Raw genomic sequence first — 15,238 nt, forward strand, 5'->3', positions numbered from 1 at the left:
GGGAAAGAGTCAGAGATTGGGTTTTGGCGATTGGTGGTTGTAGTGGGAATCAGAGGCAGATCGTTTAAGTGTATGAGTTTTTACAGGTTTGCTTGTTAGGCTGGGAAGAAACATCAGTGCTCCTCCTGGTCCAGAAGCAGGCACTTTGGTGATTGATCCAGTCTTTCTTGCTTGCTTTTACCTCCTGATTTCCCTAGGCCAAGAAACCTGCCTGACTGTGATTAAAAATAAAAACACTCAAAATGAAGTTTCCTTAAAAGTTTTCAAAGATCAACCCAACTCCATTCAGCAGATTGATTTCCCAACCTTCATCCTTCCTCCATTAAAACTGGATGTGAGTGGGTTTGAGGTCAGTTTGCTTCTTGTTTCTGAGTTTTAACCTCTTAGCCTCCCACCCAACCCAAACCTACCCACTTTGGGCGTCAAAATTCACCAACTGTACCAAACGTTAATGCAACCAATAAAAAAAGTTGATTTGTTACATCTATCAAGAAGAAAGAGTTGAATTTATATAGCACCTCTCAAGCATCTCAAAGTGCTTTACAGTCAATGAAATATTTTTGAAGCGTAGTTATGTTGTAATTATTATGCTCCCCATAGAGACCAATAACTTATTAAAAAAAATTTAAATTCCCAGTAACCAACTTAAAGGAACCTCAAAACAAGATTTCAAGTTTAAGACTTCTACCATAACAAGTAAACTAAAAGCTACATTGACAAAGCAATACTTAGTTGGCAACTAATACACAAAACCACAGGAAAGATATCCTCCCTCTTAACTTTTAACACAGCCTAAAACCCCATGCGATAGTTATACTTGATGTCCCGCTCTCTGCAGAATAACAGTTTTCACAAGATCCAGTTCATCACCACTCCCAGCTTCCACTAGGTTCGATTTTTTAAAAATTTATTTATGGGATGTGGACATTGCTGGCTAGGCCAGCATTTATTACCCATCCCTAATTGCTCGAGAAGGTGGTGGTGGTAGTGGTGGCTTCTCCCCGTTTCACCGAGCCATAAAGTCGAGTGACTGTCAAAAGGCGTGTCTCAGTTTTTGAAGAGTTTCCAAACCAACTATCAGCTGTAAGGCTCACTCCAGCAATTCTTGCCTGCCCCACTCCCTCCCAGCCAAGCCGGGACGAATCCTTGGATTCCTTAGATTGCCTTGGGATGCATCTCTTTGATCAGAGGCTGTCTTCCTTACTACATCTTGCTTAATAGTTCACAGAGAGACTGCACGGTCCTGTCTGCTGACCACACTAGCTGTATCCTTTGTCTCTCTTTGTGAGACCTCTCTCGATCTCTGTCCTTCCATCCAAAGTCTCAGGGACAGGAAGTCTGTTAGTCAGCCCCAGTTGCTCTTGCCTTTGTTTCAGATGTGAACATCTTGCACCTTGCTCATAATAACTTTTAGCTTGAATGCCCACCCCCTGTCCCCATGGGAACCAAGTCACCTGGCCTATTGCCAAGCAGAACTCATAACAGATCACATGACTCTCTTTCATTGCCCTATCTTATCTTAAACAGACAGTCCAAAACATATTGATCTTATAAAATCTTGCATTAATAACAATGTAGGAAACACAGCAGCCATCTTGTGCACAGCAAGCTCCCACAAACAACAATGTAATAATGACCAGATAATCTGTATTTGTGATGTTGATTTATGGATAAATACTGGCCAGGACGTTGGGGATAACTCCCCGAATCTTATTTAAAATAGTGCCTTGGGATTTTTCACATCCACCAGAGGGGGCAGACGGGGCTTCATTTAATGTCTGATCTGCATTGTGATACCAGCCTTGACTTTTATACTCAGGTCCTGGAGTGAGACTTGAACCAAGAACCTCTCAGAGGCATAAATGCCACTAACTGAGCCACAGCTGATATGTGGCAAATTCATGTTCATGATGAGCTGTAATTGGCTGAAACTTGACTCTTACAAATCAGATACTAGACAATTATAGTTCAGCTTTTTCAATATAGGTTCTCTCTCTTAAATGGACAATTGAATCGCAACAGCTCAGGCAACTGGTAATCAAATGTTTAAACCTAAAGCAAGTGTATATTATGCTGTAATGGGATTTATTTCAGTGGCATGATGTGTGAAATGAAAAATTTATTTATCACTCAAGACATCTTAGAATTCTATAAACTACTAGCACTCTAAAGGTTAAAATGAAGAAATTCATATATACACTTAAGAAATCATTGCATTTCAGCCCAGAGTCGGCTAACAGTTATGAAGAAAGAACAACTCAAATTCAACTTGCAATCAGTGAAACCATTCTGCATTAAAATATATACAATTTTTTTCAGTAATATGTGAAAAATAATGATCTACTTGTACCAACTCAGTCAATTGAATGCACTAAGTACATTAAAAATATATAGTACATTTCCTTCAGACAGTAATATTAAAATATTAGAGGTTAGTTAATCAACATATAAAGTAAGAAATGCCAGAAAGACAAGTGATAGACTACAAACCTGAAATAAGAAAGCATCCCCAAGAGAATTGCTGAGACAAAACACATAATCCTTCTTTGGATGCTCAGGTACCGACTGAACAATACTATTTTCAATCCAAACCATGTGCTTTGCTACACTATTCTGGTCCACTCCTGATCTCCCATCGCCATCATAAAAAAATAAGGTGCAGCCTAAAGTTGAAAAGGAGAAATAATATTCTGAATTAAACTCAATTTACGTCAATTAGTCATGCATATCAACTTCGTCTTTGTAACATTCTAAGCTAAAAGGCAAATTCGTAAGTATTTTTAAGAATGTTTAGAAAATATACTTAGAGCAGTCAAGCACTTTTAGATTTGTGTATTTTTCCTGGTCAATTCATTTCCTCCTCCCATGAAGAGGTGAATTTCTTGCTGGAATATCATCCATTATCTCATGCAAATTGTCATTATTCAAGCATCAGCCTCGATGGTGAATAGCAGTAAAATATTCTACTGGTTGAGACATTGCAGCTAAGTTTGACACAATCTTCGTAGTTTATCGAAAGATGCACATTTTTAGAAGGAATCACTGGATGGCAAGCAGGAGCTTGAACTCTGACTGATTTTACCCACAGCCCAGAAGCACCAAGTCTAACAGTAGCACTTTTAACAATGCCTCAGTTGAGATTAGCTTAATCACGCTATTCAACTTCATGATCTATACAAGGAAGATTTTAACCCTGTCCACTCGACAGGAAAAGGTTGGACATACAGTTAAAACAGTTGGCACAAGTATGTTTTGGATGTCCGACTACTGCCACTACTTCAACAATGCATTTTTTGATTTGGAAGAGCCACACACCATATGCAGGCAGCAGCCTCATGAATACATTGAATCATGGCCCTACAATGCAATTTTGACCTCAATCCCATTTCAAATAAAAATTGGACAAGTGAAGACCAGTGACTTATCTACCCAGATCAGCCTGATAGGATCAATGTCTCAGAGCCACTGAAGCTGTAAGCCTGAATTTTAACTCAAGATGGAAGCTGTGCATGCAGCAAACTGCCCATGCCCCCACAGCCTGAGGTCTGAAGATTTTAATGCCTGGATCTCACTTGTTTTGTCTCATTTTGGGTGGCCATTTGAACCCTGAGGAATACAGTGCCTGGCATAATTTGAGAGGGAGAGGTGAGGGTGGGGGAATCACAGTCAGATGATGAAAAAATGAACTCTTAGGCAGAGGAGGATTAATATTTCCTTATGGAGCCAAGGAACACTCATCGCCTTCCTAGCCCAAAATGAAACAAAAAAAAAATAAAGTTTCACGGGCTTCTTCTGGCCCCATTCCTGCATGCCACCAGGTTTTATCGGCAGTCAATATTACATTAAAGGAGCATAAGATCTAAATACCATCGAGACACCCACCTGTGGAATGTGACCAAATGTCACCAAAAACCAGGCCATTAAATTTGCAGCATGCAATGATGTATTGGAAGTGGAAAGGGAAGCGCACAACTGTTATTCCAGCTACCTACACATGCCACTAGAGTACTTAAAGGGGTGTTTACTTGAGCGCGGGATCCATATGCTGCCTGTTTTGCCAGAAAAGTTTTCAGATCACCTCTTTCTCAGTTTTATGGCTGTATCGCCCTTAGTAAACCTTCTGCTTGTCACACTATTATTACTGCTAGTTTCTACTGGGAGGAGAAACAATTGGAAACAAAAGGGAACCAGCACACAGCACCAGCTGCAACAATGCCCATCAAAAGGCAGCAATGGGAATAGCTCATAGGAGACCACTCCCATTACACAGTATATACTTTCCAAGAGTCTCTTCCCTGGGTTTATTGGAAGATCAGTGACTCAGAAGGCTGTGCTTCCCCAATCTGCTTGTCTCAGATCTCTGCAGCCTCTTATAATAGGGTCTGTTGCCTACTGAACCAGGGGGGCATGCTTAGCTGAGTTGGACTGAACTGAACTGGACTAGCCATATAAATACATTGGATACAAGAGCAGGTCAGAGGCTAGTAATCGTGCGGAGTGACCCACATCCTGACTCCTCAAAGCCTGTCCATCACCTACAAGGCACAAGTCGGGAATGTGATGGAATATTCCCCACTTGCCTGGATGAGTGCAGCTCCTACAATACTGAAGAAGCTGGACACTGTCCAGGACAAAGCAGTTTGCTTGATTGGCACCACATCCACAAACATTCACTCCCCCATCACTGACACACAGCAGCAGCACTGTGTACCATCTATAAGATGCATTGCAGGAATTCACCAAGGCTCCTTAGGCAGCACCTTCCAAACCCACGACCACTACCACCTAGATGGACAAGGGCAGCAGATAGATGGGAACACCACCACCTGCAAGTCACTCACCATCCTGACTTGGAAAGATATCACTGTTCCTTCATTGTCACTGGGTCAAAATCCTGGAACTCCCTTCCTAACAACACTGTGGGTGTACCTACACCACATGGGCTGCAGCAGTTCAAGAAGACAGCTCCCACCACCTCCTCAAGGGCAACTAGGGATGGGCAATAAATGCTGGCCCAGCCAGCAAAGCCCAAGTCCCATGAATGCATAAAAAAAAAAGCTAGTGGCTGTTAAAGTCACCACAGCCCTCTTTGCCACTGTTGGCTTTCAGTCTGCTACAGGGGTCATCAAATTATCAACCGTATCTCTCAGTGTGCAGTACATGGTTGTGTTAAGGAGATTACTCATACCCTGTTCGCTGTGACTCAATGGTACATCACCTTCCCTGAAGACCTCAACAGTCAACAGGGATTTACCATAGTGGCTAAGTGCTTTCTGGAGGCTCAAGTCTGTTAGGGCCCGGCTAAAGACTGCTGTGCCTCAGTCTGGGACTTGCTAACTTGCAAGCGCCACGGTGGGTACCAGTTGAAAGGGTGGCAAAGGACCAAACATGCTGAAATCCTGAGAAAGGGCAACAATTGCGCTTCCTCACACTACTGCCACTCCCATGGGACTGGAGATCATAATTTTTCCACTCTGTATAACAGGCTACAGATGAGTGAGTACTTGAAAACCCTTATCCATTCGATTCGACAGTGAACAGTGCCTTTAACATAGTAGAACAACTTAAGTGTTTCCGAGGTGCAATCCAGAACCTGGATGGCAGCCATTTGAGCTTCTACAAAATCTGTAAAAGCTGGTGACATTGACTATTTGAGTTAAGGCCTGTTGCAGCAGTCTTTGGGATAAACATCCTCTCCAGAGTGCCTTTGCCACGCAAGATGACATTACAAAGGCTGGTAGCAGAATCCCCCAGACTCTAGGCTTTAACATTGAAATTCCTTGGCATACCTTCCAACTACCTGAGAGGGCCAGTAGTGTTCTTTTCATAACTGAATCCATGAAATCCGCATCTTTGTTGGCTCAGCAGAGATAGGAGGGGAACTTGCCCTTCAGTGAGTTATCTTCTGGGCTGTCCCACAATCTGTACCCACTGCTTTTCACTGATGCTGGTTGTTTCCCCAAGTGTTGACCCTTCTGTTTCACTACCCAAGGAAAGATATATCATCAGGTAAAAGCAAAATACTACGGATGCTGGAAATCTGAAACAAAACTCAGCAGGTCTAACAGGATCTGTGGAGAGAAAAGAAGAGTTAAGGTTTCGAGTCTGTATGACTGTTCTTCAGAGCTCTCTGAAGAAGAATCACATGGACTCAAAACTTTAACTCTGCTTTTCTCTCCACAGATGCTGTTAGACCTGAGTTTTTCCAGCATTTTCTGTTTTTGTTATTGTCAGGTACCTTGAGTGCAACTGACAGACTCACTTCGCTATCTGTACCCTCTGTTAGTAACCTCCTTCTGGGCAGGCATGAAATCCAATGCTGCTGCAGTGTTTAAACGGCTGCAGCAACGAGAGGTTCCAGGGAAGCTATCCTAAATACCTTGAAATAACAGAAAATGTCAGAAGTTGGTTCATCAAGCCACAAAACTTCAAAATTCCCGAAGTTCGCAACAGAAATCCTATTGATGAAATAAGGAGGAGGAAAGCCTGGATTTTAGGACTGGGGGAAGGAAGTTCACAATAAAGGGGACATGTACAAATAGAGTTAAACTTGAGGAAATTACAGCCGCTCCATCAACTTATATTATCCATTTCTGTTGATTAGCTATGAAAATTTGGGAAAGAGAAATTAAGTTGCTCTACAAAATAAGGTATCTTACAAGGTATACAACAGTGGGCTTCCAGTTGACTGATGAACAAAGGTTCTATCAACTGTTGTACCAGTGTGGACCTGTTGACTGAATAGTCTGTTCCTGTGCTGTAAATACTATACAAGCAGAGCTCAGGTGCCTGACACTGACTGATTGTGATAGATGGTCGCTAGTCGCGCAGTGGATCAGTTAGATATAGGCTCCAGATCTGTTGCTACCATAACATTAAAATCTTCCATGGGAAATACAATTTTCTGATGCACTGGCATCTTCACAAGTTCAGGTAGGTTCTGGGTTGACATAAATGATGAAGTGGGAATCCGTGGGTTAATGCCAAATGGGGCCTATGCTGCCATACCACCAAAGAATATCATATTCTTTGGTGCCTCCTGCTGAACCTCATCATCCCCTTCTCAAAATGGTATAAGGGAAAGGGTATAGTTGAAGGTGAATGAATGGCAGTGAGAATCCAAAATTACCAAAATCAAGTTTCAACTTCTCCAGCAAAGATCCAACAGTTCCCTAAATTAAGTTTTAGGTAGAGTCAGGTCCATAGGTATTCACAGTAATGATTTCATTCAGCAAAAGAAAGCTTCAGAGTGACCACCAACCACCCCTTCCCATGTGCCAACATCTCCAGCAACCTGCAACAGCACTTTCCTAGGGGCATTGATTTATGGGAGAGGTGACTGACATTGCAGGAGGAAAGTTGTGTTGGATGTTGTACATGTTTTTTTGCCATTTGCAGCCTAAGGACAGATTTTAGGCAGGAGGGGTCTAAGAATAAGGATGGAGGAAAATTGTAAACCCATTCAAGATAAGCAGACATTTTGTGCTAAGCTTCTCCATCACATTTTCCACTGTTTTATGCCTAAATTATATCCAAAAATAGGTGTCAGACTGAGGATATTGCAACTCAAAATCTAGCATATTTTAAGTTGATAATGGTTTGTTTATTGAAGAATGCAGTATATTCGCATAAAGCTGAAGTGGTGGAAAGCAAACATTTATTTCACAAAGCTGATACTAAAATATTTACAACTGTAAATATCATCAATAGCAAGCAGCAATTTATTTTGTGCAGCATTTAACACCATTGCATAGTTAAAGATTCAGGCAATGGGTTTTCTGAAACAAAATAGATCAGCAGAAATTAAAATGTACCTTTTAATGATACCCAATAATATTTCCATTTTCTTCGTGTGGCCAATTCCACTTTTTTATTTTTCTTGTGGACTAAAAAGTTCTTCACAGCAAGTGAACCCGCTTTTCGAACAGTCCCTTGATCTGTAGTTTGACTATCTGACTGTCCTGGGGAGCTGAGGGTACCACTGCTTTGTTCATCACTTAAAGCTGACTCCGCTTCTTCTGGATTTTCTGTGTTGATGACATTTGATTCCAATGTACATCTAAAGTTTTCATACACTCCTTGCCGAAGTGCATCTCCTGCTGAGCCAATCTCACTACAAATTAACCCACGGTTAAAAGTGGGTGGATGGCATGTCAAACTGGTAATATTGGAATAGCGGGAAAGATGGTCATTATCTGTTGTCGCACCATCGATACCACTATCTGCACATTCACTTCCATCTCCTGTAGTAACATCCTACATTGAAACACAGATATAAATTTACAACTATGGTTAGTCAGATGATTGTGCCAATGCATAGTTAAAGATACAAAACAAAATAATAATCTACAAATTGTGGAAATTGCAAGTTCAATGATATTTACTTTATCCTCCACTTTTTTTATGTTTGAAAATTACTTCAGCAGGGTCTATTCAAGTTTATCATGACAAACTTCTATTCTCTCTTGGATTAATATTATTAATTTGAATAATATTTGTGAAAGCCATCCCGCCTTAACTATTTTAGTTATTTACTTTAATTGTTCCCCATTTATCTTCCCAGGTTATGCACCGGGAAACAAGTGTAATCAGGCCATTTGTATCTTCTAGGAGACCTATTTCTTTCCAATGTCCCTCCTTGCAAAAATGTGCATGGTCTCTACAGTTGGACAATACTAATTGGAAAATTAATGAAGTGGGGGGGGGGGGGGGGGAAGGAATCAAAATTGTCTTCTCCTTATTCCTCCAATGTTTAAAAAAGTTCAACTTCCCCAGGAAACATTCTCAATTTGGACATTTGAAACATCATGAAGATGCTCAGTGATGACAGGGATTGGGAATCTTCTACAAACTTAGTCGTGTAGATTTGTTTTGCTAAATTTGTCCTTTCCTTACTCAAATATACTGACTGTTGATTATTGGGTTACAATTGTACCTTACCCAAGTCACTGTTATTCAAGGGCGGTGAATGTTATGGGCAATCCACCATGGCTTTTTAATCCCATTTTCAGCCAACTATGTGCATAGGTGCGCTTTCTGGCCAAAATTATTGGGAAGCATTCAGGAGTGAAAACTCTAGTCAAATTTTCCCCAGAAGTGAGTGAAACTGCAGACTATTTCACTATGCAGTAAAGTAATTACACAATGCATTCAAATTTATATAATTACACTGAGTCATTATCCCATCTGTTGGCTCTTTAAGTAAATAGTCCACATTGCCATATTTAAGTAAGCAGGTCACAGGTTCACGCCCATTCCCCTGTTCTTCACAGAGCTAACCTGGTTGCTCAGGGCATTTCAATTGACCTCAGGGTCTCAAGCTATGGGGTGGAGGGAGAGAAGAAAAAAGATTACACACAAAGGCTCCATCCTGACTGCTAGCTGACAACCCCTGTTGGAAGTGCACCTTGCTGAATACAAGGAGAGAACAGTATCAGGCTCAGTTGTGGCAGCTGCTATAGTCAAACAGTCAAATGGCATTCATTGACCATGAATATCAATGAAGCAGGGTTACTGCCATCCATGAATGAAACAATGACATGAGTCATTATCCAAGAAAAGGAAATGGAAGGAAGAAAATAAATCAGGCAAAATGTTCCAAATGTTGGTCATTTGTCCATGGAGAAGATGAAAAGGAATGTACATGGGATGGAAACAAGGGACAGAAAAATACTCATCAAATATTTTTGACTGCACACATATAAGGTGAGAGCTGGCTTGGAATAGTAACATTTTGAACTCAGAATGGTTCAGGTTAAATGCAGTAGCAGTGGTTGCAGTGATCTCTTGCTGGTCTCTGTGTGTTAGCCACGTAATTTTCTTCAGATTACTGATTATATTTCTGTACAAGTGGATGATGACTGCAGCTTGAAGTTCAAAACAAACTTTCAGCTCACACTGTTCTGTTTTGACCCTTATTTTTGTGAATCAATAGATCATACAACTACAATTAATCTTGAATTATCTTCTCCCAACAATGATAAAAATTGTGGTGACCGTGCTGCACCTAAGTTTCTTGTTCATAAGAAGTCTGTTAATTCGCAGGTCTGAATTATCAAACAGAATAAAGAGTGTTGTATTATTATAATTATTTATTGTACAAGAGACAAGGCACCAATCGCTCATTAGGGATTGGGTAAACACATTGTAGGTTAATTTATTAAGATTAAACACATGAGAACAGTTATAGATAGGTATTAAAATTTGAAGGCATCAGAGCCATGTGTGTACTCTGCTCAAAGCAAAAGTGAAACGAAGACTGGATCACATGACACATTTATTTCCCTTCTAAGAGATGTCATGCTGCTATCCCTTAAAAGCATATTACAACATCCTCCTTTATTTTTAAAGATACGTTCCCCCCCTTTACAAAGAAAGTACAACCATTTGCAATACATGTTCATGTTCAATTACCATTACATGTGTACATTGAACTGATGATTCTATGATTCTCTAAAGCATCAAGGTAATCTACTGCCACGCCCAGATCTTGTAATGGTAACCTTGTCTGGAAGTTTCTTTAACTGCTCACAGTGATCAGTGGGATCATTGTTCTTGGATGTTGTTCCTGGCTGCATTTGGGACTGCAATCAGACTCTTATGGTGGTTGAGGAGCTGGAATGGATCATATTTGTCCTTGGTTATTCCTCATCATTGCACATTTGTGTGTAGTGACTTCACTGGACCTTGGTTCTTAAACCCTTGTCACCTCAGCTGGTTCCAATGTACCTTCTGTGGGATCCCGAATGCAAACTTGTTATCACAACTGTAAACTTGGCAAATCTGTACCTGCATTTCTGTTGTGCACGTTGGTCACTTTCCCTTGAAGTTTTAAAAGTTGCTGTCTAGTTTCCAAGAGAGTAGAATGGGTAAGAGAAGGTAAATTGGTACGCATTGGTTTGCCAAACATTAGTTCTGCCAAACATGAGCTCTGCCAGCAATGGCCTAGTTGCACTTAAAGGTGTCGCTCTCAGATGTAACATTGCAATGTGTAGACCTTGCTTGGGCCGTCGACATTTGCGAGTTAGGGATTTCACCATGCAAATCATTCATTCAGCTAGACCATTCGATCCAGGGCAACAAAAAGAAGGAGCAGTGTGATCGATATTCCACTTCTCACACATATCCTGAAATGACTTACCAATAAATAGCAGATCATAATCTGTAATGATCGCTCTAGGCACAACAAACAAACTGAAAATAGCACTTTAGAATATACGCGACAGTTGTGCTTTACAATTTGTGCAATTGTCAAACTATGATGTAGTTGGTAGTGTAGTTGACGATGATGATGAAGTCAACGCCATGAGCATAAAAGAGGTCAGATGGGATTTTGGACCAAGGCTGGTAGGAACTTCATCTGGAATCAATGTTTCTATGTGCTTTCTTGGCATTAGTGGTGCTTCGTGCTTTCTTGGCATTTGATCTCAACATGCCTCGTACTTCTTGATGAAGCCTTCAATGTCATCATTTGTACTTGGCCAACAGATCTATCTCTTGTGAGTCTTCTCATCCAATCTATGTCCATGTGTGAGTGATGAAGTTGAAGAATATCAGATTGCAAAGATTCTGGTATAATGACCTGCCTGCCATTAAAAATCATTCCCTGGGCATTGCCTAGCTTGTCTCAACAAGGCCAAAATGGTCTTGTGTTCGTGGGCATAGTGAACTGAATCAGGCCCTCCTTCCAGGGGTTTTCCATAGTGTCTCTAGTGTAGAATCTTTCACCGTTTCTTCCCATAGCTGCTGGCATTTGCGTTGCGCAAAATGTACCAGATTAATTTGGAGAACATCTTCAAGTTCGACATCAATGAAGTCAACTTGTAGATCCAAGGATATACCTTCTGTTTTTGCTGGGGTAGGTAATCTGCTTAGTGTATCTGATACGACCATCAAGTTATCTGGCTTGTACCTAATTCCACAGACATAACCTTGAATTTTTAATCAACAGACGCTGTAATCTTGGCAGTGCACTGGGCAATGGTTTTTGCCAAATCATCTTCAGTGGCCAAAGAGATAGATATGAAAACGCATGATCCCAAACACTAAAGCTAAAATTTCCCACTCAATGTTGGAGTAGATCGATTGCTTTACCAACAAAGATTTTGAAGCAAGTGTAACTGGTTTGCCTTTTTGTAGCATGCATGCTCCCGGATCTTTGAGAGTCATCTATCCCCAGGGTAGTCATCTCCCTAGTATTGTAAAATTGATAATGACTGTTTCAGTGCTTCAAAGAGGTATTAGCGGTCTTCATACCACAGGAAAGACACATCCTCTCTCAACAATTCCCTTAACAAGAAGGTTTTTGAGCAAAATTGGGAATGTATGGGGACAAGAAATTCAAGAGACCTGGACATCCTCGAAGATCATCCTTATCTTGAGGAGTAGGCATGGCTTTAATATCCTGTATTTTATTGGATCGGGACATATGCAAGCACCAGAAAAAAACAGAATCGCATTTCAGATTGTTGAATACCAATCCTTCATTATTTGCCACTCGCATCGATTAGTGCAGATTATGGTCATGTTCTTGCTTTGTTCTTCCCGCAACAGCTACATCACCTGCGATAGATACATCCTGCACGTTACATGTAATGCAGTCCATGTGAACTTGAAATAGATCCTGGTTAACAGAGAGCCCAAAAGGAAGCTGTTGAAAACAATACTGTCCAAATGGGGCATGGAATGTAGAAAGTTCTTGCGGCTTCTCCGCGAGATGTATTTCTTTCTCCATTTTGTTTCATTCAACCTTCAGTTTGTCTTGTATGTGGATGCTGCACTTACGTGGTTGACCAACTGACGAACTTGCACTCTCCTGCAAGTGTAATGTTGGTGCTCCCTTGAACCTGCCAATTTTGATGAAACATTCTGGATATTTCAATGTTAGGTCGTGAACGGAGGTGATAGGTGGTGTTTCAGAGATTGATCTGCCTTGTGATGTCTGGCTAATTCCATGGATAGTTACTAGTGTGAGGCCAAGACATGCCAATGGACCTGCAATCGCTGGGCCTTTAGTTTCCACAATGCAGAACATCTGTGACACCCAGAAGGATTGATTGCACTTGCACTGCAGGACCATGAATCCTGCACGTGGAAGTTGCAAGCCGTGGCATATTGAAAGGTTCACACCAGCAGGTTTTGCCACGACCTTCCATTTAGGTAGATATATGCAGAGAGAGTAGGTTAGCACTTGGCCCTATGTCAATCTTGGCCAATAACAAATATTACCAACTTTCTTAGGATAGATAATCTGAATCTTGGCGAACAGTTTGGGTGGTGTGATAGCATCTATGTTTCCCACGAGCTTGACAATGTGAAACATGCATTCACCGCTCTTTGTTTCGTTGTGCATGGGAATCATCATCATTTTCCGGTTTGTCAATCACCTCAGATGCAGAGGAAAGGGTGCGTACTGTGATTTTTCAAATACAGAGCTAGCAGACAGAAATGTTGAGTTGCATGTTTCCGACAGGATACTGGATGGTCATTCTTATTGCTTGAAGGTACCCACTGTGTACAGTCTATTTGGATCAGTGTACGACTCTTTGTAGCTGAATCAGCCTTTGCTCTATGTACTGTCACTGTCTATGGTCCTTTCTGCCACATGCCTTGCAGAATTGATGAAATCCTGGACATTTTCTTGGTGCATGCAGAAGTCAACATCTCTTTCTAGGTTTGGGTGTCCTTGTGAGTGTGTTAATGATTGGGGTTGTACTTAGGACCTGTAAGCTTTGTCAACCTGCAAGGATCGCTTTGTATTTATGCCCATCCTTAAGCATCTCTTTGATAACGTACAGTTATAGGGTTTGTGTGGCAGATCTTTCTGGAATGCTTCCATGGGCATGGATGCGATCATCAACTCAACAATTCTGTCTGCCAGCCCTGCATTTGAAAAATCTCAGACACTGCGGCTTAGCTGTGGTTTGATCAAAATGTTGAGGGTCTTCTCATGCCATGTAGCACGATCGAATGCTGTTCACCATGTCATACCTGTAATTAATCTTGCTACAACTTGTCTTACCCTGATCACAATGTTATGTTACTTTAATCATAAACCTTTGTTTTTTTTCTGTACAAGACACGAGGCACCAATCATTCATTAGGGCTTCGGGAGTTGCTGAACAATAACTTGAATAAAAATACAAAGACGTCATTACTCAGTGGTATGTTCCCACCACAACTTATCTTTGTGGGCAGAGTTTCAGAAAAGCACGGCAAAACAGCTACAGCAACTCATCCCAGGTACTACAGAAGGAGGAGGGTCAAAAGGATATTGGCAGAATGTCCACAAAGTAAAAGCAAAAGTGAAACTAAGACTGTATGACTTGACATTTCCCATCTGGTGATGTCATGCTGATATCCTTTAAAGACATATTAGAACACAAAGTACATTCTAAATAACTCACACTGATTCTGCATACCAGGGTTACATAAACATAAAGGTTACATAAAGGTGTCTTTACTGTATGTTAACTATTTTAACATGAGCTATTCAGTATCAAAAAGGAGAAACTGAACTGGTCCAGCCATATAAATACTGTGGCTACAAGAGCAGGCCAAAGGCTGGAAATTCTGCAACGAGCAACTCATCTCCTGACTCCCCAAAGCCTGCCCACCATGTATAAGCCACACATCAGAATAATCTCCACTTGCCTGGATAGTGCAGCTCCAACAACACTCAAGAAGCTCAACACTATCCAGGACACACCAGCCCACTTGATTGGCACCCCATCTACCATTTTAAATATTCACTCCCTCCACCACCAATGCATAGCGGTAGCAGTGTGTAACACATATAAGATGATTGCAGCAATTCACCAAGGATCCTTCAACAGCACCTTCCAAACCCATGTCCTCTACCATCTAGAAGGGTAAGGGTAGCAAATACATGGGGTGACCACCACCTGCAAGTTCCCTTCCTAGTGATTCATCATTCTGACGAGGATCTATATCTCCATTCCTTCACTGTCACTGGGTCGAAACCCTGGAACTCCCTCCCTAACAGCACAGTGGGTGCACCTGCATCACATGGACTGCAGAGCTTCAAGAATGCAGCTCACCGCCACATTCTCAAGGTAATTCAGGATGGGCAATAAATGCTAGCCAAGCCAGTGACACCCACATCCCATAAAAGAATTCTTAAAAAGTAAGAAATGATCTCAGAATTATACACAATAGTAAATGGAATCAGGAAAGGACAGGAAATCAGAAACATAATTAAACTATGACATTAAGAAAT

General features: G+C 41.2%; 1 protein-coding gene across 8 annotated transcripts in view; it reads right to left on the bottom strand.

Moving 5' to 3' along the window:
- Positions 1 to 15,238, bottom strand: part of tiam1a (TIAM Rac1 associated GEF 1a) — a 303,246-nt gene that overhangs the window by 177,761 nt on the left and 110,247 nt on the right. For all 8 annotated transcript variants that reach the window (XM_041211695.1, XM_041211693.1, XM_041211698.1 and 5 more), the window contains 2 exons: positions 7,815 to 8,256; positions 2,491 to 2,663 (listed from right to left, as the gene is read on the bottom strand). In XM_041211695.1, coding sequence (XP_041067629.1) covers positions 2,491 to 2,663; positions 7,815 to 8,256 — 615 coding nt within the window. The remainder of the gene's footprint in view (positions 1 to 2,490; positions 2,664 to 7,814; positions 8,257 to 15,238) is intronic.

This window comes from Carcharodon carcharias, chromosome 18 (genome assembly GCF_017639515.1).
Source record: "Carcharodon carcharias isolate sCarCar2 chromosome 18, sCarCar2.pri, whole genome shotgun sequence".
NCBI classification, from domain to species: Eukaryota; Metazoa; Chordata; class Chondrichthyes; order Lamniformes; family Lamnidae; genus Carcharodon; species Carcharodon carcharias.